This window comes from Aquila chrysaetos, chromosome 21 (genome assembly GCF_900496995.4).
Source record: "Aquila chrysaetos chrysaetos chromosome 21, bAquChr1.4, whole genome shotgun sequence".
In the NCBI taxonomy this organism is placed as follows: domain Eukaryota; kingdom Metazoa; phylum Chordata; class Aves; order Accipitriformes; family Accipitridae; genus Aquila; species Aquila chrysaetos.
The window spans coordinates 11,166,360-11,192,819 of NC_044024.1; the positions used below are offsets into that span (position 1 = coordinate 11,166,360).

Consider the following 26,460-nt stretch of genomic DNA (forward strand, 5'->3'; position numbering starts at 1 on the left):
GCATTTTCTTGAATTTTCAACAGCCTTTTAAAAGATACAGCACCAGGTGGGGAGGCAGGAATTGAGCAGTAGGGTCTCAATTATCTCAAAGGCACCAAGGTAAATAAAATTGCCTGGTGCCTTTGCAGACCCTCTTCCTGTCCCCCTCTCACTGTCTCGTGCCCTGCCAAGGGATGCAGTGGGATCCCCCTGAACTGGGGATACAGAAACATTCATGCTGAAATGCAAAAATTCAGGGATTCCTCCTTTCACTGAAATAATCCTATCAGATAAATGCAGTATTTCAGCCTCACAAACTGAATTGGCTTCCCATCATATACCTGTGGGGACACCAAATTTGAGTGGCATACAGGGATGATGAAGCTGAACGATGTCTCCTAAGGAGGTGCACTTTAAAGGAGTTTGATCATCAAGAACAGGGGGGGCAAAACTGCCCACAATCAGTGCAGGAGATATCTGTGTCCCTCCGACTCAGGAACCATTTTAGTCCCATTTTTTTCTTGACCCCCTTGACATTGACAGTCCCTCTAGTTAGAGGCAAACCTGCAGATCCAGTCTGTGTTTATGAACGAATTTTTAGTGGTCTTACACCATATGCAGTGGGATCCTGCTTTGGCTTTTTTGGGGTCTCCTGTAGCCTTGATCCACCCACCGGTGAGGTCTGCTGGCAACAGCTGCTGGTCTTTTCGGCCAGGCCAGTGCATGGGGCCCCAAGGAGATGTGACAGTCAATAAGGGCATTTAAAAAGCAATGTGGAAACAAGTGGGGAAGCAGCCATGGGCCTGGCGCAGCTGGCGTGAGGTGCACTCCTACTCCCCCCACAGTGCCCTGCGCGCCAGGGGGATGAGCAAAGCAGCCGGTCTCGGGGCTTCCCTGCACCGAACACAGCCCAAGCCCACATCTCTCCTCCTTTCTCCAAAAAATGTGTTTGAGACATCTTCTGAAACATGAAATGCAACAGGGAGCTGCCCCCACCCAGCAGCTGCACAGCCCCAGAGTCCCCTGCCTGCAAGCCTCCACCATTGCCTGCAGTGACCCTGCTGCCCATGGAGCCAGTGCTGGGGCAGGCTGTCATGGGCAATGGGATGCTTACCAAAGGCAGTATGAGCCCCTTGCATGGGGGCAAGCTCATTTTGGCCTATCCAGAAGTGGTGGTGGGGTCTGGAGGCAGCTGGCCTGCCCTACCTGCATGTACCCCCTGTCTTGTTTCAGGATCCGTCCCGGGACGGTGAGCGGAGGCTTCCCGCAGGGGCTGGGGACAGCATGCCGGGGACGCCGCCGCGGCTGGTGAGGGTGACGGCGCGGAGGACGGAGGCACCGGCCAGTGTCTGCAGCCTGGTGCTTGGCTCTCGCAGCGCCCTGCCCCAGGTGAGCCTCCGTGCGCCCCACGCCGCGTCCCACCCTACCAGCCTGGACGGCAGCTGGCACTGAGGGGACAGCACTGGCGCCATGTGCCCGTAGCACCGCGGGGACGGTGCCGGGGAGGTGTTTCGCTCCCCCAGGCCTGGCAGTGTTTCCTCATGGCTATTCTGGTGATGCTCTGGCTAGGAAATCTAACAGTCACCTGTGCCGGGGGCTGGACAACACCAAAATCATCCCCTCGCGTTAGCCTTTACCATGGCCTGGTGTCAGCCCTCGGGGCTCGGAGGGCAGGTGGATATGGTGCAGAAATAAAGAGGCTGCATGGAACTGGAAATCCTCCCAGCCCTATCCCCCTCGCCCCCAGCGCTGGCACACTCCCACGTTGCAGATTTCCGTATTTTTTTCTCTGAGCTCTTAAATGGCAGGTCCATTCCTCAGCTTACCGGGAGCTTTTCTCTGCTGTCTTATTTACTTGGAAATGCCGTTTGTTTGGATGTGCATCGTAAATCTCAGCTTCCTCCTGGTGCGAGTGCATCATTTGGGCTACATGTTTGAGGGGAGTTTTAGGGACGAGCGAAGGGCAAAATGCACTTTTGGGAGGGATGAAGTGGCCAGGATGGATGGAGCTCACCGCAGATTTAAAATGATATGAAAATGTTGTTTTCCTTGGCATAGTTTGAAATAATGCTTGTTTACTAAGTCAAAGTCTTCTTCCAAAATATTTTAAATAAGAAAATTGCACTGCTTCTTTTCTCTCCTTTTTAAATGTTTCCCTTCTTATTCTGGACTGCAATAAAATGGGTAATGCCCCATTTTTTTCCCTTACTGTTTAATTTCTCCTTTTCCTTTTGCTACTCTCTACATTTTTCAAACATTCACCAAATCTTTACCAGTTTTGGAAGGGCGGGATGGTGGTTTTCTGAACACGACAGGAGGATGAGCTCAGCTGCTGGTCTCCATTCACCAGTGGGAGGGAACCACGACTGCAGATGGGGTAGTCATGGGGCAAAACCCAGGAGGGCTGAGAGCATGATCAGTCAGGAACAGTCAGATCTTAAGGGATTTTCTTCCTAACTGTCCCAGGCTGTGGAGTGCAGCAGCTCTTGCATCCAGCCCCAAATGTCTGGCTGAGTTGCAATGTCTCCTTTAGGAGCAGCCACCTAGCTTTGATTTTAAGACTTCATGCAATGGGGAATCTGCTGTGTCCATAGCCTGGCTGGCCTAATGGTTATTTATCCTTCCCATTAAAAATCTGCACTTTGCTGTAAGCCTGGATTTCTCTCGCTTTAGCTCCCAGCCCCAGGAAATTTTGCTGCCTTTGTTTGCTAGGATAAAGGACCATGGCAATCAGAAATGTTCCCAACATGTAGGTATTTATAGATGCATCTAAGTTCCCTCTTAACTTTCCCTTAGATAAACTAAACAGATTGGCTTCTTCACTCACTCAGTGTGAGGCAGGTTGTTCCAGCCCTGAAATAATTCCTGTCATTCTTTTCTGAAGCTTTTTTTATTTTCAGCCTCCTCCTTTCCTAGCCTGTGTTGGTATGGGTCAGGAGCCAGTCATCGTTGCCAAGCGCTGGCGCTTTTGGGGTCACCTATCCGCAGGGACCACAGCTGCCGGCCTGGAGCAGGGCATCACTGCCCCAGGAGGGAGGAGGCAATGGGGACCTGGGTGGGCAGGACAGGGCTCTGGGAAGGCTGTGCTCTGGCAGGGCTCTCTCATCTGCAGCCTCTTTTATCCCAGAGGATGGCCACTTCACAGCCTGGTCACGGGCAAAGCAGGGACCTGGAGGGGAAAAAACATCAGGATGGTAGTGTTCAGTGCTGGGCTTAGCCATGCCCATAGTCCTGCCTGAAACTCAGCTTTCTGTGGAGACCCAGCAGCTTTCCTGGAAACTGGGACCAAGCAGTGCTGGAGACTTGCAGGCTCAAGCACTGCTCCTCTGCGGCAGCCCCCATGCTGGGATACAGGGGCCTCTGACACGGCAGTGAGCATGTTCCCTGAGATGTCATCTTCATCACTGAGCACAGGCCTTGCCCCGGCAGAGCGGGAGCATTTCCAGCACTGCCCCATGTCAGTGATCCAGACCATGACATGGGATCGGCCATGCCTGGGTGCGGGCTGTGCCGATGGACCACAGCACGGGCCCTGCTTTGCATCCCTCGCTCCTGCATGAAGGCACTGAGGACACCTCAGCTCCCGCCCAGCATCACCTCCCGTGTCGGTTCTCAACATCCCCACTGTGCAGGACTGCATTGGGGTTGGATAACACCTACAGACCCAGCTCCTGCCCACCTCCACAGTGACTTCTTGCTTCCCAACCTTCAGTGCGTGCTTTTTGCCACTGACATTTCCAAAGTGGGTTTCAGGAAAACACTTGAGATGGCAAATGGCACTTGGAAGAACTGGGGAAACATTTATAATGGGTGATGTTTAATGCTAGGGCAGGACAGCACCAGCTGCAGAGCAGAGCAGCTGCCCCCCGGGTGCTATCAGCCCAGGAACAAGAGCTCTAGCGGACACCCTGCCACTGGTAAAAGGCAAGATGATGAACTGGCTTGTCCTGCCTGAAGTAAGTGCAATTCTCTTATTGCATTCATCAATGTAAATAAGTTTTCTGTTGTCCTGGCTTTGTCCTCTCCCCTGCCTGCAGCTCTCCCTGGCAGTGATAGTAGAGCAAAAGCCACCGTAACCTGCTTTAGCCAGGAAGACGCATGAGAAATAAATTGCCTCTCCGCACAAATGCTTCCAGGAACAGGAAATTTTCTGTCTGCTGGCAAGGACTTGTGTGCACTCGAGTGGCCCTGCAGTGTGCAAATGACTGCTGCAAAGGAAGTGGGACCAGTAAATACAGCAGCAACATGTGCTTCCTGATGACGAGGCTTAGTGGGCTGAAACCAGCCCTCCATGGGAAAGTGGATGTTCAGCCTTCAACAGGGCAAGAGCAAAGTGACTCGGCCAGCTGAAATGCCCTGTTGAGGCACTCAGAGGCCAAACCCTGCCTGAGATCTGGGGTTTGTGGGGTTTTATTTGCTGAATCCTCCATTTCAAGCTTTCCCTGAGCCCTGTGGTGGCCTTAGCAAGGCTGCTCAGGGCTTGTGTGCATCTGCAATGGGAAGACCCGCGAGGATGCTCCCGTGGCCGGTGCCACTTGCCTGCGCTCACAGACTGGTAGGAAGGCTGCTTCTCTGAGTAAACGATGTTCTCATCCTCTGTGCAGGGAGCAGAGAGCAGCCAGCTGTAAAGATAAATGAAAGATGAACAATGCCACTGATGAGCAGAAACTCTGCGCCTGCGAGGAAGCGCTGCTCTTCCTCTGCCACCCTCCCCTGCCTCCCAGCATGGCTCTGTAGCCTCTCTGACTTCATCCCTGTCATCGCGCTGGTGCGGTGCCTCTCCTCCCACGGTCGCCTGCCCGTGCATCCCTCCCTCTCTCCCTCCTGCCTGCCAAGGCTTCGCTGCCTGACGCCAACGCCGCAGCTCTGTCCTTGCTTAGCCCAACAGCTGACACTGAGCTACAGCAGGTCTTAACGTGATGGAGAGAGAGTGCGAGACTGCTTCAGAGGACAGACATTCTGTGCGTCCTTCGAAATCACCAGTGAATAGGAAACCTTGCTGGCAGGGTGTGCTGCTGCTCCCACAGGCGGTGGGTGTGTGGGACGCTGCTGAGCGTGCCCGCAGCGTGCCAGGTGCAGGCTGTGCTTCAGTCCTGCTGGGCTGAGGCCAGAAATGTCCCCTTCCCTCCCTGCATCCCAGGGAGGACACAGCCCAGCTCTGCAGAAATGCCCTGGCATGTTGTTAGGAGCCCTCCCTGCTGCACCTGCCGCTGAAGAAGATGCATCCGTCTGCCCGATAACCCACAGCTCAAGTGCCAAAAAGGTTCGTGGAGCTCCCCGGGGAATTTGGCAGAGAAAGGCAGGCTGTGCCGCCAGCGTGGTGACCGGCTGTCTGCTTTCCCCATCCTACTCTCAAGTGCTTTTTCCTCTTTCCCGATTTGCCTTTGGCCAAAGAGAAGGGCGTTCCCATGCTCTGCCCCTTTGCCTGGCAGGAGCAGCTCTGGGCCTCCGGGCACTTGCAGCAGGTCGGGATGAGACCGGCCTGTGGCGGATGCTTCGGCTCCAGAAACGCCTGATGCGAGCTCCCCCCTGCCCTGGCTGCAAACCCCACCGCTCTTCATTTTCTCTGCAAGGTGTGTGAGAGTGGAAGCACGAAGCAGCTGTTTGCTATTGCAAGGAGCATCAGGGAAATTAAGTAGGTCCCCGATGAGGGTGAATGTCTGACAATGAATGCAGCCCTCCCAAAAAGCCCCCCATGAGGTTGCTTGGTTGCACATGCCCTGCTGTCTCCACCACCCCGTGTCCTCTCTGTGGGCTGGCTGGGCAGGCAGCCGAAGACATCGCTGCAGGCCAGACTGGCCACTGCTTTATCGCAGCTTGAGCCTGGCAGCATCCACCCTGCGATCCCAAAATCCTGGGAAGTGGCTAACGCTCAAGCAATGGGAGCAGAGAAGCAAACAGCTCCCAGAAGGACCTCCCCTCCCCATTGCATTCCCATGCACCTTTGAGAGCATGTTTAATTTTAGGAGAAGCAGAGAAGAAAAGCAGCAACCCACAGCCCAGAGGCTCAGGCTGCAGCCCCCCTGTCACTTGAGCCTCTTTGTGCCCGGAGGTCGCTTGGGGGCTCTGCATTCAGACACTCCCCAGCAGTTCTGTGTTTCGACATTGCAGACTCAAAAGCCAAAGTGCTGAAGCCAAGAGGGTGTCTGTCTGCAGTAACGTGCTCAGACTGAACTGTACATCAGGCCTGCACAGCATGGACACCCAGTTGGGCAGCCTGCTGTCTGTGTCCCAAGGATGCTGCTGCTCAAAGGGAGGTCAGCACAGGCTGTGTCAGTAAAAGCTGTCACTTCAGTGGACGTTTTGGGGTTGAATGGCCTCAGCTTTACTAGAGGCTCTTGCTATTCCTGCTGCGGAGATAAACAGGGAGATGCTCAGACCTCAGTTCTCCCAGTTCAATGTACAGCTTCAACAAAGGATGAAGAAGCCAGTAGAGCCACCAGGCTGTCAAACTAAAGGCCACCTGTTCTATTCTACTTGGGGACTTTCTGTCTAAAATCAGCAGCAAAAGGAAGATCCTTGGCATACCCCAAGGCTTTTCTGGCTGTGCGGCATAGGAGAGCCTTGCTGGACATAGGGCCGTTGGTCTGTCCGTTCATCCACGTCATCATCACTGTTTTGAAGTTATTTTGTGATGGTGTGAGTGCGTGCAGTGCTCCCTGTGCAGTGGCGGAAAGGGGACAGTGAGGGGGAGGCTTTGGGGAGTATCCCACAGACGGCCACACTCCAGAGTCATCCAGACAAGTCTGGAGTCCATCAATCCTCCCTCTGGATTTATGCTCTAGCTTTGTTTGCCTCTGTCTAGTGCACAAGTCTGCCCGTCCCCAGGGGAGCACAGCTGCTGGGGCGACTCACACACTGAGATTCACATTGATGGGTTTCAGGCGTAGCTCTGGAAGCAAGAATTGAGACCATTCACAGGCACCTCAGTGGGATGGGGACTGAACAGGGGCCAGACCCATCAGTGCCTTGGCCAGGAGCATCATGAGCTGCCACACTGGCCCTGCTGGGTCTGTCTGCTTTGCTCACCAAGTTTCCAAAACAAGTTGGTGCAGCCTCGGTGCAGGGTCCCCACAGCAGCACCCAGGTCCCTTCTTTCCTGCTTTGCCTTGTTGGGTGACTGACCACATTCCTACTGCAACTGAAGTGAAATGTTGGAGCCCATCTCCCATCGCACAAACCAACCCAGGCTCTCAAAGTGCGGAGCCTCCATGCCCACAGCACAGGATGTGGCACCCCGACCTCCACCTATCCATGCTCTGCTCCCCCTCACAGCTACCCCAGCATCTCGGGAGGCTGAGGACAAATCTGGGTGCACTTCTGCAAAACAAACAGGCTCTCCTCACCATTTTTTAAAAGAACAAACCAAGCTTGAAGGCAGAGCCTGGCAGGCCAGCTGCTTTTTATCTGGAGCCCTGGAGCTGGGGGAACGTCACTGCATCTTAATGGCATTGGGCTGGACGGAAATCAGGATTCTGGTGGCAGAGGCAATACCAGCACTGTTATAAATAGAGCAGCCACAATAACTGCTCATGAAGGTTTTTAGTCTTTAGAAGGATCAGTATCGAGCTACAGCGAGAGATCCATTATCCTCGGCACTAGTAGGAGCTAGGGAAATTGCAGTGGAAGGAGGATAGTGGATGAGTGTGGGTTTAGGAGTCGTCCCTCTTGTGAATCCAAGTGTGAGCCCTTTGAAAGGTGCTCTCTGCTGTGTGCTGCCTCCTCTTGCTTTGCTCTGCCTGCTCTGGGGGGGTAGACCACGTGTGGCTGCAGCAGTGCAAGCGTTTCAAGCCAACTTCATGCCCTGCTGCAGGAAGCGAGGGTTTGCTCCAGGGCAGCGCCCACTGGAGCTCTGCAGCCTGCAGGTACAAAGCACCTTGCAGGAGCCTTGCTGGCGTTGCACCTAAAAACTACTCCAAGTATTGAGGCTCAGGGAAAGGCCTCCTGCGGTCTGTGGCCTAGATAGCTCTCGGGGCTGGCACGGCTCAGGCACACTAGCGTCTGTGCCCAAAGCTCTGGCATGAAGAGCATCATGCCTGGCCGGCGTCGCTTCCCCAGCATCACAACCAGCTTCCCACCTGCACATGTCCAGGTAACGTGGCAATGTTCTGCCAGGCTGTCCCCTTCTTTTAAGGGGTATTTGTAGACCAGATCATTTTGCAACCAGCGCTACAGCAGACTGCGGGAGGAGCTGTGGCAGAGCAAGCATGGGGTACTGCTCTGCGGTGCAAGGGGGAGACCCAGGCTGGTCGTGGAGCTGGGTTCGTTGCTGAAGCCGGGCGCAAGCTGTGCCCGCTGCTTCACGAGCATGTTGCAGTCCTGTTGCTACCCTGTTCATTCCCGCTCCCTCGGCACTTAGGGCACAGCTATTTCCCCTGTGTGCAGTGATAGATTTTGCATAGCTGAATGTCACAGGGGGTTTCTGCAGGGAGATTTTGTAAGCTTTGGGGCTCTGCTGCTGTGGGAGCACTCCTGCATTACTGCTCTGGTTAAGAACAAGAGCGTGGTGATGAAACCTCTCTCCCAGCTGCCTGCTCTCACCACACTGTGGCTCGGTGGCAGAGCTCATGGCCTGGCTTCCTTTGGGGTGAAACTCAACCCAGCTGTGTGCTCTGGCCCCTGTGGATGTCCAGTCCCTGGGACCTGACCATCCCATGTCCAAACTAAGCCCTAAAGCCAGGGTGAGGCAAGTGGCACGTCATCCCTTGATGTCATCCATCCCCAGAGCTTGTGTTGCTGGTGTATCTCTCCTGAGGAACACATGTGTACAGGTGTGCCTGCGCCTGTGCCTCGGGAACACCTCCTCACCCCACGGCTGGGACCCGGTTTGAAGGTCACTTCGGGGCTTCCGAAACGGTTGAGTCTTATCCTGGCCTGCAGGAGACGGGCGGGTGTCGACAGCGCGCCTTTAAGAGAGGTCCGTGAGCCGGCTGAGGCCCTGCGGCACGCGCGCTGATTGGCCGAGCGGCCGGCAGGCGGGCCGGGGGCGGGGCCAGCCATTCAGAAATTTCCGAGCAGCGCTTTCTGCCTTAAAGGGGACAGGGCAGTGGCGGCAGGGAGGGCCAGAGCCAGCTGGGAGACCATCTCCGGTCCACCGCGGGTGCCCGGGGCTCCCAGGGACACCAGCATTCATTTTTCTCCCCGAGGCTGGGCAGGTTCCCACGCTGGAAAGCGTGTCCTGCGGCAGCACAGCCTGGACAAGGCACCAGTACCTCTGCGAGCTGCTCACTGGGGGCAGCGGGAGCTGCTGAATGGGCTTTGCTCCATCTGGAAGGGGCAGATCAGAGCAGGGCTGGCCAGGCAAAAGAGAGAAAGTATGGGCCCACAGAGCTCCCCTTCTTATCCCCCACGCAGGGCGGGAATAATAGAGGAAAGGGCGTCCCTCAGCCCTGGATGTGGGGAAAAGTCCCTCTGGGCAGGTCTGTGCTGCCCAGGGCAGCCCCAGATCTGAACTGAGCAGTGCTGAGCTCTTGCAGCGCTTCCAGAGCTACATCTTGACCCACTCTGAGGATGGGACTGGTTCCTGCAGGGATGGCTCCTGGTGGGGAGCCCCCGAGAGCTGACTCACGGGGCTTTGTGGCCGCAAGGTCACATCGGCTGAGGCAGGGCCAGCCGTGAGACCCCCCAACAGCCTTGTACAGCACAAGTGGGGTGTGTTCGGCTGCTGCTAAGTCTGAGTGTGTAAGCACACCCAGGGACAGCTTGGGACTAGTGAAAGATGCAGGGAAACAGGATGACTGGTGGGGTCACACTAGTCACAACTGGCAGGAGATCAAGGTACAGGACCAAAAAAATATCAACCGATTCTCTTAAAAATGTGAGGCTTCCAATATACCTTGCTCTGACTCTGGCTTGGAGTGGTGAAGTTGTGCCCTGGCCACTTTTTCAAACCTTCTCTCTCCCATCAGGCTAGAAATGTGCTTTATTCTAAAGCAAATGAGGCACACATAAGGACAGGGCACCCACAGACCGCAAGACATAGCAGTGCTGTAATTGCCATGCCCACACAGCAGCAAGGCTCCCCCCTTGCACCCAGGGAGGTGCCATGGGAAGGCAGCCCAGGGCCAGCCCATGCTTCAAGTGCTCCCAGCACAAGGCAGGAGCCTCTCTGCTGGATGATGGGGAGAGTGGCTGTGGGCGTTGTGAGGCTGTCAGGAAATCCATAAAGCCTGCTGCAGTTGTTTGCTATTAAATAGAGCCTCCAGGCTCTCCTTTACAGGAAGGGAGCCTGGGCTGTGCTACAGGGACCTGCCACAGGTCTCCATCACTCCTCTCCCCCAGCAGCACAGCCATGGAAGACATTTAGTTGGCTGTAATTTCAATTGCAGAAAGCAGCCAATGGTGTTTATTGAAGACCCTCATGCTCTTGCTGCCACAAGTGAGGATACGGGAACTGCGTAGTGGCACTGGGCAACATATCAGGGATCATTAATAGAATGAAAATGGTTTTGCCGGGGAGGAGAATAATTTCTTTGGCAACTGCCCTGAGAGCACTGAGAGCTATAGCTATCGGTCCCTTGGTATGCCTGGTTATTATTATCCCAGCTGCACATTTCCTGGCGTGAATCGCTGCTGGTGGCAGGGAGGAACAGTCTTAGCGTGAGATGTTCGTTATCCTGCCCCTTCCCACTCACCCATGACTGTGCAAACCCTCCAACGCTCACAGGAACCACCGGCCCCGTTTGCCCACTAGCTGTGCAGCCAGCTCTGCAGAGCGCCTGTTCAAGTTTCATTTGACAAGCCCCAGACACAGCAAATTGCAAATCCCTGCTGGATGGGGGTCTGTGGTAGTGCTAAGGAACTGACTGACAGACTGAGCTGAGTTCAATTGGTTCCTCCCTTTGCTGCCCATCTCCCCGTGGCCTGCTCCCCCACACACATTTACCTCCTGGTGCTCCCTGCCCCCTGTTCTCAGCTGGGTGGCTGCAGACCCTGCTGTCTCCCCTGGGCTTTGGACATTGGGTGGCTTTTTTCAGATGGTTGCGGTCAAGAAAAGCACCTCCCCCATGCAAGACTGTCCCCTACCTCCTCCCCCAGCATTACAAAGATGACACCTTCCCCATCTGCACCCAGGCTCAGAGCTAACACATGGCTTCGATTCGCCCAGCAGGACCCAGCTCCCGCTTGGGCTAAAGTCAAGGAGCAGCGTGGCGGTGCTCATGTGACCATTCTCTCTGCAAGGAGTTGGCTGCGTTCAGCCTGCCCCATCTTCTGCTCCTAGAAAGGCTGTAGGTGCAACAAACCCCCAGCTCCTGGTCCCTCACACTTGCCTTCCTCTTCCCGCAGGACTTCACGTGAGAGGAAGGAAGCGACAACAGGGGCTGAAATGCCAGCAACACCAAATAAAACCTAGCTCCCTACCATCTTCGTGCCATGTAAATAGCACCATCTCCAGGGATTTCTTAACACTTTACTGAAATTAGCACCTGTAAAAAGAGCAGCTGCCAAAGCTGAATTTAAATAAGATGGGCAGACTTCTGGTAGGAAGAGGGTAGAGGATGAGAGAATTCTTGGTTTCCTTGAATCGCTTCCCTCCATGAAGGCATCTGCCTGGAAATCAGCTCCCAGCTCCTTTAGCCCTGCTCAGTCCCCACATCACTGGGGCAAGATGCCCACAGCTGCCTGAAGGCACTGGGCACTGTGCCTGCCCAGCCAGACCCAGGTCTGGGCACCCCCATGCAGGTGCCCATGCTGTTTGGGCCCTGGCAGTGCCGCTCCCAGTAGCCAAAATGCTGCTACTCACTGAAGCAAGCTGGAGAAGTGCAGGATGCAGATGCCCCTGGCCTCCTCTTGAGCTTGATAACGTGTCCCAAGCCCCACGCAGCGTTAGGGAGCATTGCAAGCAGGCAGCAGAAACCAGGGATTTTTTTTTTTTTTTCCCTTTTAACTGGGGCTAGCAGGCAGCACATGCAGTTCACTACAAATGAGTAGGAATTAAACAACTCTTGTGGCAGCTAAAACAGGACATGTGGGTTTTCAAGAGGGGAGCTGCAAGTGGGTAGGGAAGGGCTCCATCAGAGCTGCAGCAGCTGAGGCTCAAGGCACCTCCATTTGCAGGTGGCGATGAGGCACTAACAGATAAGGGAGCTGGGGGAAGCAGCAGCAGGTTTTAGATCATGGAGCTGTCCCTGAGTGTGCAAGCTGGCAAGCAGGGTGCGGTGGAGGCAGCGATGCTGGCACGCCAGGGCTGGCGGCAAGGGTGTTTCCCATGTGGGGATGCCCATTGCATGCGTGGCTGCCCATCTGTGGGGCTGCCAGAGACCAAGCAGGGAGAGGACCAGAGACCTTCCTTGTGGAGGACACACTCCCGTCTGCCACTGGGGGGGGGCGGTGTGGAATTCAAATGCTTCTCTTAATTTTTCACTCAGCTCATTAAAGTGTTTTTCCTGAACAGGTCTTGTCCTTTGCTTTGGCACTTCCCCCCTAAGTGAATCCCCATGTCCCTGCCTGCCCCCACCACAGGACTGAGTGGAAGGAGGAGAGGGAGGAGGGAGCTGGGCACATGTGAGCAGTTGGGATTACAAGCTCTGCATGTGCTCTCCTCCCACCCAAGTCAGCCTCATCCAGACACTAGTCTCCCGCCCATTCTTGGCCCAAAGATGGCTTTGGAGGAGGCTCATGGTGGTGGAGGGGGCCTCACTGGGTGGTCAGTGCAGCTCTGCACACTGCATGGTCCCTGCAGCCAAACTGTGCCATCCTAGGGTGGGAAGTTTGCAGCTGGGCTGGAGCAGTAATTAGTTATGGTTATGTTACAAGTTCTGGGCGCTTCTTGTTGATGAAGTGACTCAGATCTCAGAGGTGCCACAGTGTGGGAGATGGTGGGTAGCCAAGATGGAGTTCATGTCCGTTTGCTCTCATGCAGGAGACGCTGGCCACCTTCCTGTTTCTACAAGGCTTATTGCTCTGCTTTGGTGCAGAAATCCCCTACCTCAGCTTCATTCCTGCCCCAGTCCCTCCCCTCATTCCCACCTCTGCTCTTATTGCTGCAAGATGCCTTCTCTGCACGGGTGACATCCCCCAGCCCCCGGTCCACCCTGGCTGTTGAGGAGGTACAGCATCTCCCCGGAGCACAGTGCTTGTCAGCCCAGCATCCTCTTGCCGGGCCAGCACCATTTGCTCTGGGAGATGGCACAAGGAGCAGTAGAAGATGTAGAGACGATCCTAATTTCTTAAAGCCTGAAGTGTAACGTTCTCTGTTAATGCCAACACTGCATGCTTTCCTTCCATGCACACAAACACAGTTTTTCATTGATTAAAATAACTCTGAACAAGCTTGCTTTGCATGGAGGCATCCAATCCTGCCTTGCCTTAGTGAGCTCCTGGGGTCTGCAGTGTCTAGTGGCACTGAGCTCTGCAGGGTAGAAGCACTTTCTTACATGCAGCCGTTGGCTTCATCTTGCTGCATTTCTGGGTCTTTGGGTCAGTGCCACAGTGCACCCAGGTCCCATAACTGACTGTTCGTCAGCAAGAGCCCCTGAGAGCAGCAGGGTGAGGCTGATCTGTGAAGCTGTTTCCAAGGGCTCAGCAGCACTGCTCTCCTCAGCTGCTTGAGGCCAGTATGGTGGGGACAGGCTCTCTAGACTTGCTTGTCTGGGAACATTATGACTGGCCTACGTTTGCAGCTGGGGAGATTTCAGTGTAATGTATCTCAGCTACAACACCTCTGCATGGCATTAAGCACAGAGCAGCACATGATCGTAGCATCCATCCTGTGACAGAGGAAACCTGAGTGGCCCAGAGGCAATGAAGCGGAGGCAGTGCTGGAGAGGACAGGCTCTGCACCCCGCAGCGGGGACCACGGGGCTTGGGGACAACGTGGATCCCAATTACGGAGTGTCTTCTGCCCCCCCCACCCCTTCACCCAGAAGCTACTGTTTGATTTGACCACTTTGGAGCAAACACTGCAGGAGCACCTCTGCCTGTGGTGGTCAAGTGTAGAAGTAATTTTGTATTGTGATTTAAAGAGCTAAAGAAACAAGGAGTGAGTGGGCAGGGGCATTTGTCTGACTGGCCGTCATGCGCTTCTTGCTCCCAGAGCCCTGCTTGTGAGCAGGGCCTTATTGCGCAGGCTGCATGAGGCCAGTAGGACCCTGCAGATCTTGCAGCCTGAATTGGGGTGTTGAACCACCCCATCTTGTGGCTCAGCTTGTGGCCCCCTCCTGCTTCTGTCTCATTACTTTATCCATATCCTGCAGGAGCCCTATCGTGCCCCTTTCATTGCTCTTCTACATATTTATATACCAATTCTTCAAATAATTCTTCACCCACCCTGGTGTTTATTACAACCCTGAAACATTAGGAGGCTGGTTTCAGGTTCTAACGGGTCAGATATGGTTTTTTGTAATGGTTTTTCTTTCTACCCTTCAACTTGTCTGCGTGACTCTCTTCTGAACTTCTTCCAGTCTGGCACTTCAGTGCAAGAGGTGAGGGGCTGCCTGAGCTGCACTGGGAGGAGTGCCCTTGCCCTGCTGCACCAGCAGGCATTTCAGCTCTGCTTTTACCATCCCCTGATGGCAGTAGGTGGGAGGCCCAGCAAAGGCCCTTGGGGTTTCTACACCCCCAACGCACCCGTGGCTCACTGGGCAATGGCAGCATCCCCAGGGTGCTGTGCTGGAGCGTGTGGCAACATCTCCAGCAAAGCAGGGTGAGAGCTGACGTGGGGATGCAGCAGAGATGCTGCTGCCAGGCTAGTGACCGCGGTTCAGGTCCGGAAAAATGATTTCACACTCCAGCGCGGACCTCAGCTGATGCGAAGTGAGCCCCTCTTGGTGTCAACCACGAAGCTGGCAGGGCTGCCCACTGCCGTGCAGGAGCTAGAGGAACGGAGCTGCACAAGAGCCGCCTGGTGCGTCTGGGCATGGGGACGGGGTGCGGGTAGCCGCAGGTGATGCGTGAGGCTGCCGAGCGGAGGATTTCTGTTCCTTCTGGATGCCGCCAGCGCGGGCTGCCGGGGAGCGGCGGCGACAGCGTGGGCACTCCCCGGGGCCCGCTGCTGGCACGCGGGTTGTGAACCGCCCGCCGGGGAACTGCCCCGGCCGGTGGGGGTAAGCGCGGCCGCGGCGCTCGGTGAGCGGTCCCCCCTCCCGCCCCCGCGCTCCTCGCCGGGGCGGGGCGCGGAGGTTCCGCCGGCGCGGATTGGCCGCGGCGGGGGCGGGGGATGCTTCGCGCCGCCGCAGGTGCCGCGCTCCGCGCTCCCGAGCCGAGCCGCGCCGCGCCGGACCGGGCTGAGCCGCCCCGTGCAGCGGAGCCGAGCCGCGCCGAGCCGCTGCCCCGGGACTGAGCGGCCCTGCGGGCGATGCCGTGGCGCGCCCCCGCGGAGACCACCGCGCTGTAACACCCCCCCCCCCGCCGCCCCTTCCTCCTCCTCCTCCTCCTCCTCCTCCTCCCGCTCCCGCCCGCGGGGCCGGGGGCGCCGAGCGGGCGAGGAGGCGGCAGGCGCGCCTTGCGCGGGGCGGGGGCTGCTGCCGCCCCCCGAGCATCCCTCCCTCCCTCCCTCCTTCCGCGCCGCCTCCCTCCCTCCCTCCCTCCCTGCCGGCTCTATGGTGTGAGGGCAGCGATGCACAAGCACCACCACTGCTGCAAGTGCCCCGAGTGCTACGAGGTGACGCGGATGGCGGCCCTGCGGCGCATGGAGCCCCCCTCCTACGGCGAGTGGCAGCACGAGCAGTACGGCTACGGCGGCTACGGCTCGCAGACCCTGCCCGCGCCCGGGGGGGCCGCGCCCGCTGCCCGCGGCAAGGCCAAGCTGGGGCCCCCCGCCCGCGACCCCGCCGCGTTGAAGCCGCCGCCGCCGGGGAAGAGCGCGCCCAAGGTGAACGGGAGCGGCCCGGGCTGGTGGCCCGAGTGCACGTGTTCGAGCCGCGACTGGTACGAGCAGGTACGGGCCAGCCCCGGGCAGCGGCTCCCCGGTGCGGGATGGGATGGGACGGGGCGGGTGGCTGACGGGGGGTAACCCAGGGAGAGCGGCGGGGTCGTGGCAGGGTGCAGCGTCACCCCTGGGGCGTCACGGGCGGCCGGGGTGGATGCTGGCGTTGCTGGGGCTGGACGCCAGCGTTGTTGAGGTTGGCCATCGTCGTCGCTCGGGCTGGCCGCCGGCGTCGCTCAGGTTGGCATCGCTGTCGCTCGGGCTGGGTGCCGTGGTCTTGCCCAGGGCAGGAGCTCTGCAGCGGAGCAGCCTCCCCGGGGCCAGCTGGGTCTCGCTCGGCACAAGGCGGGCATCAGGCGTGATGTTTTTCAGACACCCCACCCGAGGTCCTCACCGCTTACGATGCTGTTGCCTGAAGCCCCAGCAGTGTTGAGGGCATCCCATCATACTGTGTTCAGCAGGCGTGGGGCACGCTGCCTGCTGGGCAGCCTCGTGGGCTCGCGGTGCCGCTTGCCAGCGTTCCCCAACTGGCACCCACTCTCCCTTGAGTTGTGGTTTCCTTGCTCTGCTGCTACGTCCCTGCTCCCCCAAATTATTACGTAACCCTGCTCTGGTCGCTGGCATGCTGTGTGCATTTTGCCCCATTTCACTGCTTCCATTTCTTCCCACACACATTCATTTTGTTAGTGTTCTCCTCCAGGACCCATTCTCAGGCTGTCTCTCTCTTTCTCCCCTGAATGGAGAGACCAGTCTTGTTTTGAACCCACAAGCCAGCTTAGAAAATGGTTGGATCTGTTTGCAAAGCATTAAAATGGAGGCTAGACCCTGCCTGAAAAACAATTTACCCTGCTTTAGAGAAAGGCATTTCAATTTGCTTCTTCTGCCTCTTTCATTCATTATCTCCAAACCTCACATGATTTCTTATTGATCCTTCTAATTATTATTTCAAGACACTGTAGCAGGCAGACACATGGGAATCAATGGGAATTCTCTCCTCCTTTCCCCTCAGAAAACACAACCCTCTTCTTCCCTTCCCGTTTTTTCTTCATTACTGTCTCAGTCTGTAGCTCTGGTTGAAATAATTAGATTCAAAGCTGATACGCTCAGATGATCTTTACAGAAAGGACCCAAAAACCCAGCCACCTTGCTATTAGCCTGGTCCTGCTTTCTGTCTCTTTCTCTGCCACTCTCTGCATCAAAATCAGCCTCGGCTCTCTCTCGCCTGCTGATTCCTGGCAAGCATTCTCCCATCTTTCCTTTGCTATCTCTTTCCTTCCCTGCATTCAGAGCAGCAAGCTCGGGGAGCTGGGTAGGAGCAGGGAATTGAAGCATGTCTGTTCCCTCCTTTCCACTCCTACTTGCATGAAAGGTCCAGCCCAGGGTTCCTGATAAGATGATTGCAAGCAGGCTGGGAAGGAAGCGATGCCAGCTGCATTGCTGCCCTGGCAGGCTGGGCAGGGGAGCCTTTTACGTTTTTACAATGGTGGAAGAGAAATCATTGTGTCTTTGTGGTGCTGCCATGAAGCCCCAGGGCTTGGGCTGCTCTGAAAGTCCATGTTGGGAGTCTCTGCTCAGCCTTAGCCTTTCTGAAGATGGGGGGGAGGATCAAAAGCTTCTCGCGGCATTGCAAGCAACAGAGGATGCCAGTGTGTGAGGCTACGTGAGCATAACGGGGTCCGCATGTAGAATATGACGTGTGTGGTATGTGCACTGCCTGTATCGGAGCAGGCAGGATTGCTCCGTGGTGTGTAGCAAATGTATGCAATGAGTAAAGCTTTGCATCAAATACCTCAGCAATGCTCCCCTTCTGATCCGAGGGTGCAAAGTGCCTGAACCGTCAGGAATCCGTGTTCTTCCCAGCCCAGTGGTGGGCAGAGGGACAAAAGGTGGTATAATGGAAACAGCTGGGCATGGCTTGTGCCCAGGCAGATGGGTTTGGCTCTGGGAGGCTGGGAGATGTTGGACTTTGAGTAGATTTGGCTGGATGCTGTGGGTGTGAAGCTAGTCTCCTTCGCAGGAGCTGAGGAGGCAGCCTCTGCGTCCTCGAGAGCCTCGGCTAGAGGCAGGGCTGCCATTTTTCAGGGCTGCCCCTTTAAATGAGCTCCCTGTCCCTGGAAGCACTTCCAGCAGCAGAGGTGGGAAGGGGTGTGCAGGCCAGGAGGCTTCCCCGGGAAAGCAGGGATCTGTTCACCTCTTGAGGAGCTTCACCACCTCTCATTTAAGCCTTTTTACTCCCCTTGCTTCTTCACACAAGCAGAGGAGAGCGTGCACCACCTGCGTGTGCTGGTGTGGCTGCCATGTGTGGATGCTCTGACATTGGAAATGTGCTCACGGTTGCATATGGTGGTGTATGTTCTCTGACATCACGCGTACTCACAGACCCCGTGTGCAGCTCCGTGGCATGTGAGACATGGCCACACGTGCTGCCCAACACACGGCACGGTCCCAACATCAACCTGTACCTCCTCCCAGCTCCGGTGCCCTGTCAATTCTCTTCTCTTGCCTATCCCCTTCTCTAGGACACAAATTAGCTTCCTCAGGCAATGCCAGTAACTGAAAACCCCTAATCCAGACCATAGGGAGGGAGGAAATCTCTGAGCTCTGGGTTTCTCATTTCTTTTTGCTTTGCTTTTCTTCTCCCCTTTGAGATCTCTTCCATTTCTTCTCCCTTATCTATCCATGTTCCCTGTTCATTAGTGCCCGCTCCCTGCACTTGTTGTCACTTATGTCCTCCATTGTTCCCATCACCATCCCTCCGGCTGGCCCTGCGCCCTCCTCGTCCCCCATTGCTTGCTGGTGGAGGACTCCGAGTCCTCCCCTGCCAGACTGGGGTGAGAGGAGGACTCCCGGCTTCGGGGGAGGAATGGCAGCATGATCCAGGGAAGCATCCTTGATGCGCAGCACTAGAGGAGCAGAGCGCTCAACCCCCTCCTCTCCCCTGCACAGTGACGCCCACGGACTCTCAGGAGAGGAGTGCTGAGCTGCCCGGCCGTGCCCGAGCCCCTTCTCCAGCGCTGCTCCCTGCGCTGAGGATCCAGCAGCAGCCAGCACCTTTCCCTCCCACAGGGAAGGTCTAGCCCTGTGGCTTAGTTCACCCCGAGGTCCCTGGTGCCAGGCATGGTGGCCAGAGTGGGGCCCCCCATGGAGGTCCTAAGGGTCTCACCAGCGTTTTCATGTGCATTTGGGGTGGCTGGGGAAGAGGTCCGGGGCAGTGCAGCTCCCAGGCATGTGGTTCGGAAGTGCCCTTCACCCCTGGGCACCCTGCCCCACATTGGCTGGTTCTGCTTGGCCAGAAATGTGTTGTCCTGCTGTCCCCCCCTTCCTGTGCCCCCTTTCTCCCTCTTGGGGAGTCAGGAGGATGCAGAGGGGGGTTAGACCAGCATCACAACGAGTCCCTGACCACCTGCAAGTGCCCAGAGCATGCTGGGCTTGCGTGGCCCCCCCAGGAGAAGCATTTCATGGCCAAGCAGGTGGAAGAAGGGCACAGGTCCTCCCTGCCTGTCTTCAGCAGTGAGTATTTCACTGAAGGTGGTGTTTTTCCACGCACAAAAATTGCTTGTTATAGTTCCTCCCGTGCACTAGGGAATTATCTGGAGTAGGTGGACACAGGGCAGCATGTCTTGGTGGAAGTACCAGCCTTTGCCGAGCCTTTGGATGCTGCTGGATTTGGGGCTCCTGACTCTTGGGGCATGGCGGCGCGGGGAGGAGGAAGGAGCTTGGGGAGGCTGTGGCGGGTCCAGGCTGGGTTTCTGAGCGACAGGCAGGCATGGCTGGAAGGAAGGAGGGAGAACGCCAATGGGGCAGGTGGGAAGCCAAACGCGGGTTCCTTCGTGGGAAATGGCTGAAGCCCCAGATGTTCCCTGGGGAGGTGCGAGGGAGGGTGAGAGGAACAGGGTGCCGGGGACACGGAGGCAGTGGAGGTGGTGAGGTTGGCAGGGTGATGTTGCTATGGCTACTCCTGTGCTATTCATAGAAGAAATTAGCTAAATCTTTGCACTGAAAGGTGGAGGAGGAGAGAGGAGGAAGGCATTCTCTGTGTTTAGGGGGAAGGGGAGAAGCCAAAACAGGAAGGGGGTGAAGTTTTCCTCCTTTGCTCTGTGCCTGTGCCGTGGAGGGGCTTTTGGGGGAAGCACCACTGCCTGACCTGCCCGGTGCTGGCAGGGCGCAGAAGGACATGGGCAGAGAGAAGCCACCCCATGGGAAAGTCCCCCCGCAGAGCATCCACGCAGAGCCCTGCATGGCAGGGCGAGCTCTGCATCGTGCCAGGAGTCCTTTTAATTAAAGACAGCCAATCTGTGAAAGGTATTTTTGGCAACCTAGATGTAGATACAACTGTAGTGAAACTTGCCCTTCACGTCTGGCTCTGTCGCTGAATGCGGTCCTTGTCTGTCCCTGACCCCATCCATCTGCTTGGCCCCTGCTCTCCGGTCACTGGTGGCCCCCCTGCCTTCCCTCCACCTCCAGCATCTCTTCCAGCATGTCCTCCTGCCAGCCGGAGTCCCAAGAGGGTCTTCCCTCTCCACCATTCCTCATCGCACTCCACGCCCTCATTGTGAGAGTTTGATTCCCATCCCACAGACCTGTTTGTCACCTCCTCACTCACGATGTGTAAATCTGCGTGTCTGTTCCTGATATATCTCCCTCCATCTGATTTCACCTCTCAGCTTGTTTCTTGGGCATCTCTGTCTGGTGATCCTGCCATCATCACCCAGTTGAGTTGCTATAACCAGGCGCTGAGCTGCTCTCCTTCCCCCAAACCCAGCCTCACACCCGCCCTCGGCCCCTTGCCCCACAGACCTGGGAGGCAGCCAATATTTCTGATGGTCTTGACCTTCCTTTCCTATTGCCAGCTGGAACCAAGGCCCAGTTAATGCTTTATAAAGTCATTTCTCCTCCCTGTGCATCTCCTGGGGAAACTTATGCCTTAACACCCAGATGCTGGGTGAGCCAGTTCCCCTTGCCCACCCTGAGGCATCCCATGTCCTGCTGTTGCCCATCCCCTGGACCAGGCTGAGGAGGGTCAGATGTTGTTAGTGCTCCTTCCCAAAACATCTCAAGTTCATTTAGGAGTGGACAGCTGAGGACGTTTGTCTCCTTGGTTTCTTTATTCACCTGTAAGACTTTTCCCCCTTCCCTTGAGCCTGTGAATTCCTCAGACAGGGGCTGTGCACTTGTGCTTGCTGACCCTTCCAACACATCCCATTAATACGGTAAGGGATAACATTGGAATTAGAGAAGGGAGTTGAAGGACTGAGCTTAGCTCCTCTCCAGCCGGATTACCAACTGCTGCCTGCCAGCCAGCCCAGATGCGCAGACTGCAGCCCTGGAGCTGCACCCTGCTGCTGGTTTTGGGGTGTTGAGCTGCCGGAGGGACCCCAGGAGCAGCACACGGAGAGGCACTGCAGCTGGTGTCCAAACTGGCTGTAGTAGAGAAGTAGCTGCTGCTGTAAAGGCAGCGTGTGAAGCCACATAGGTGGGAGAGACCCCATCAGTGCAACGTGTAAGAAGAGGAAAGTACCCACCAAAAACAGGACAATGTGGCCCTGCCACATTGCCAAAGGAGGAGGAGAGCGCGTTGGTGAGGCAACCAGGGCCAAGCATGGGCAGGTTTCAGCAGGGATGTAGCCATGTGCAGGAGTTGGCTCCTCGTGAAGAACCTGGGGGTGGCAGGAAGACCTTCAGCCTCCACCACAGCAGCACTTGCCCTCGCCCCTGCTGGAGGGATGCTCTCAGTGCCCCCATGGCTGCACTTTCCACCTGGCTCTTCCCCCATGATTTTGGGTGTCACATGGCTGGGACCTGCCTGAGCCCAGTCCTGACCAGTTCTGGGGATTCAGTGGGGATCTGCCAGCTGTCCTCAGGGTGTGCTCGAGGTAGGAGGGTCCCATGGGACGTTGCATGAGAAGGAAACCCAGGGGATGGCCGTACCAGAGGTCCTGTCTGGGTACCCTGAGTGTAGAGGTGGGTGAGAGGTGGAAGTGAAGGAGAAGCTGTCATTGTCCCTGGAGGGTTGCGTCGTTCGGGTAAGCCCCTCAGTGCTTTGTATGCCGTGATGGGAGGAGAGGATCTTCCACTCCTTCCTTAGCTGTGAATGCTCATTTAGAGAGAGGAAGTCATTAAGACTAATCAGGCCATAATCAGCCACGGCCATGGCTATGTGCTGGGTGCCTGCGGTGCACAGGCCCATGCAGGATGCTCTCCGAGGGGACCGTGGTCTCTGGGTCCTGGAAGAGAGCAGGTCCAGCACCAGTCTGCACTGGGGCATGAGGAGCTTGGTGTGGTTGGGGCATGGGGGCTCTGCCTGCCATCCCAATCCCCACACGCTGGCAGGAGGGACGGTGCATCTCTGGCTTGGCATTGCAGCTGTGATTCGGGAATGGGCTTAATGCTTGCTGTAAGGTCGTGCCAGTGCTGCAGGTGCAATGGGCTGTGCTAATGCTCACAGCTGGTTTTAACACATGCAAAGATGGGATGGTACAGGGAACCCTCAAGGGCCCTCATTGCAAATCCAACAATATGCTATGAACATATATCAGGGACTTGGGGATGAAAACTTTTAATACAGTGTTTAACAAGTTCAGAATACGTGAATTTGAAATGAAGTTCACAGTTCAGTCTGCAGAAGCTCACTTGGATGGGGCTTGCTGAAGGACTGCTCAGAGGGTGTAATTATTTTTGGGGACACGTTGTGCTTCCGGGCACCCTCGACCAGGCCCTAAATACCCTCTTGTCACCTTTGCATTAACTGGAATTTAGTATGAGGCTCTGTTGATGGATCTTGGTTTGCTTTTGTCCCACAGAAACATGTTTCTTAACACTTTGTAACTTGGTGTGCACTGGAACTTACTGAATAGAAGAAAATAGGATATTTGAATCCCAGGGACCAAAGAAATCTTTATTTTAACACTGTCCATTATTCACTCTTTTTTTTTCTCTGTACATATATATTTGTCTGAGAGGGGGGGAAAAAGCATGTGAGTCTTTCAGATGATAATAACTCTTCCTGTGAAAAAAGGAATTGAGTCAATTTTATTTGGTACCACCAGGTCAGAGGGAAGCTACCGGAGCCCAGCACCTCTGCAAATTGGGTCACTTATTTTAGTGGGCTGAGCCTGGAACAGGATGTCTAACTTTCAAGTATGAACACACTGGCCTTAATGGTTTCTAAATGGAAACTTAGACTCCACAGAGCTTCTGTTTGGGGAAGCTTTCTTCCTTCTCCACTGAGTGAAGGCTTTTTCCAGTCCCTATTTAAGCTTACCCTTTAAAAAAAAAAGGCACCAAAACAAAGATTAAACCCTCAGTAGCTGCTTGTGTTCACATTACACTTTGGGCACTTCAGCGGCTTTGCCAAAGATCCTTGTGACCAGGGACCTTTCAAATCCTGCGTTCCCTGTTTCCGGATGGCCGTGGTGCTTTGAGCCAGTGCCGAGGTGCAGCTGAGGGGCAGGGGCTCTGCCACTGTGGCCCTGGAGCCTGCTCACACCACCGAAACGGCCCAGTTCTGATGTCTCCCAGTGGCAGCCTGGAGAGGAGGGCTGCTTTCACCCACGGGCCACCACACTGGCTGGGAGCCAAGCACAGGGGCATGGGCAGTAGCCCTGCCTGGCTAGTCAGGACCAACACAGGGTGTCTGGGCACCTGCAAGCTCCATAGTCAGCCCTGGCATCATTTCCTATGTTGTTTATGCCACATTTTGAGCTGTGCAAAAGGAAGGTATGGGGTCAGGCTCAGCCTGTCGCTCCCCTTCGTGCAGGCACACTGTTGGGTGGTGTGTGCCTCCCCCTGCCCAAACAGTGTCACCCACCAGGTTGCTCTTGCAGTGGGTGAGAAAACATGCAAAGAGAGTTATTTTGTCCAGCCAGTTAAAGGGAAGGGAGACTCATCTCTGGCCATGAAATTCTTCAGCTTCCAGAAGTTACCAGCCTCAGTTTTCTTTTGCTCCCTTTCCCCATCCAAGCCTGTGGGAGCCCTGAGGAATGCAGCTCTCCCGTGGGACTCTGCAGCCCTCTGATGCTCCCAAGTACCCTCCACTCTGGCCACCATGTAAAGAGCCTCTGAAGGCAAAAAGAGGTGAGCGCAGGGAGCTGTGAGAAGGGGACCAGCCTCTGGCAGCAGTGTGGTACCTCTCCCGTTGAGAAGGGAAGGGATAGGAAGGCCAAAGCATGGATTTGGTATTAAGCTGTAGGAAAAGCCCTACATCTTGTGGGCCAGCTGGGAGCCAGGCTTCAGTCTGGGAAGGGATGTGCCGTGCATCATTTCTTAATGGGAGGTCTGTGAAGAGGCTTCCCTGGGCGTGGCCAGGTGAAAGCCGAGGGGGTCTGTAGGTGTGCAGGTATCGGGGGTGGGGATTCAGAGCAGCCTGGAGGGACACTGCCAGCACCTCTCTACTCCGTGCACCAGCCCTCTGGCAGGGGCAGAGCCGGGGCTCATCCCCTCCCTTGCCTTCGGTGCAGGGAGCCTCATGAGCGGGTTTCTGTCCTGCCTTGACCTCAGAAGTGCCCACAGGTTGCTCTGGAGGAGCTGTGTCATCTGAGCTGCTTTGGGAGGTGATGTTTTTGGCAGCTATTTGTTGGGATCCACGTTGGTGCAGGAGGCAGCCCCGGCACTGGGAAAACCAGCGTCTGTGCGAAGGGCAGGGAAGTCTGGTGTGAAGCAGATGAGCGTGTCGGTGCTTATCAGGGTGAGTGGCGGTGAGCGCAGGCTTGCCATGTGTGCTACACTGGCAGGACCTGGGCTCACTCCTGTGAAATTAAATCATTGGCTTGGTGCAAACCCACTCCCTGCCCCATCAGTGGGACCCTGTTGGTGCCCAGGCATCCTGCAGCCGACGCCGCTGCCACGGCAGCATTGCACCACTCCTCGGCGTCCCTGAGCTGGTACCTGCGTGTTCACAGCTAGTGCCCAGCACTGTGGGGTCCTGCCACAGAGCAGCTGCTTTCATAGCTGTAAATGCACAGCTTTCTCCACAGTTTAACACTCTTTAAAAAAAAAAAAAAATCAAAGCAGATGGAGCCAGGCTACAAGCAGCCCACTGTGTCCACCCTGTTTAGATGCTTCTGTTGGGCATCTCCCTGCTTGGCCTCTGGCCCTGAGAGCTTTTAAAAGGATGTAGACTAAATTTCACTTATTTCCAGAGCCATTTCCTTTTGAGTGTTACTATTACATCTCAGACAGTATGAAGCAAAGGATATTAAAAGGCAAATTGACTTTTCACTCTCATCCAATCAGGGAAAGTTGGAGAAACAAAGGAGTTAAGTTAGTACTTTGCTTCTCATGCACTAGCCCAGAGTCACAAATAGTCACCCTGTCCTGCGCATCCCTCACTACATGACACATAGGACACACTGGCCTCCTGCGGAGACCAGTTCTGTGTGTTAGGCCTGGTATTTGTCAGGTCTGGAGGCTCCTGTTTGAGTCCTGTTGCTAGTTAAGATGGAAATGGGTTTATATGTGGGCACAATCCTGTTGCCATTGGCCTGGGATGTCTGCAGCGCATTTATTCTGTCTGGAGGAGGTACCTAATTCCTGACCTCTGTGGGCTGGCCCCCATGCTGACTCTGTGGAGGATGTGGAGCTGTTGCAAAGCTTCAGGAATTCAGCTCTGGAGAGAATACCTTGAACTTTCAGTTCAGAGTCTCCCCACTCGGCTCCCGTGTGCCAGCCTTGAGAGCAGTCTTTGGGGAAATGCCACAGGGCAAGGCTAGACCCTTGGAAGCAAGCTAACGAACCTCCTCTGTTTGCATTTAATTGCAGCTTTTCTTTTGGTTGGAAGTTTTGGAAAATCGTCATGTTTTGCAATTCCTACCTTTGGCCCAGCAGATGACAACAACAGAAATGGAGGTGAAGGGTGATACCTATAGGTGTTTGGGGCTTGGCTGCCCCCAGGTGACTGTGTTAGTGCCCCTGGGCTGCTGAGGCCAGTCACCCACTAGAAATACAGCCCAAATGGTGGCGGTCCCTCTCAGATGACTGCCCAGAGGTGATATCTAAAGGTGTTTCTGAAAGGCCGCATCCTACACCTGAGGTGTGTCTGAGTGCTGCTGGCTGTTTTGCTGCTCCCTGCACATGCTGCAGGGGAATTGTTCCAGCCCGGGGTGGGCTGCAGGCTGTTGGGGAGGAGACGTCCCTCCTGCCCTGTGTGCAGACCCGCAGCCTCCTTCTGGCTTTAGCCCCAGAGGCAGTTGCCCCCAGACAGGCTCTAGGCTCTCCTTGGGCCTCTGCAGGGAGCCAGGCCTTCACTGGGGGCTGCATGAGGCAGGTTGCTGCCCTCTCCTTTAGCACCTGGGCTGTGGCTGCCACTGGGACCGTCATGTAGTGCTTGAGCACTGGTGCCTCAACACAGGGGAATGTGAGGCTCTGCTTCTCTCAGCCCCTGTGAGACCAGAGAGCTCTTGAATCCTGACCTTCAAACCTCACCCCCCCTTCACTGCTATTTCCTTTGACTCCTGTTGCTGCCCAGATTTTCCCAACAGCTGTCCTCTGCCTCGCTGGCTTTGCGCCTAGATCAATCTCTGCATGTGTGCAGCGACCCCCCTCACTCCCCAAGGTCCTCCTTGAGTCCCACCTTCCCTGCAGCCTCCAGCCCCTGAGCCCAAGGATCTGTGCAGCCCCTT

At 55.9% G+C, this 26,460-nt stretch overlaps 1 protein-coding gene across 11 annotated transcripts in view; it reads left to right on the plus strand.

Moving 5' to 3' along the window:
* Nucleotides 1–26,460, plus strand: part of DLG3 (discs large MAGUK scaffold protein 3) — an 80,742-nt gene that overhangs the window by 10,264 nt on the left and 44,018 nt on the right. For 6 of the 11 annotated variants that reach the window (XR_003920940.1, XM_029997372.1, XM_041118956.1 and 3 more), the window contains exon 4: nucleotides 1,213–1,368. Coding sequence is in view for 10 of the 11 variants with exons in the window: in XM_029997372.1 (XP_029853232.1) it covers nucleotides 1,213–1,368 (156 nt within the window). In the remaining variant the exon portion in view is untranslated. Of the gene's footprint in view, nucleotides 1–1,212; nucleotides 1,369–15,418; nucleotides 15,857–26,460 lie in introns of those variants that run through there. The other 5 variants (XM_029997370.2, XM_029997371.2, XM_029997367.2 and 2 more) reach the window with 3 other exon arrangements.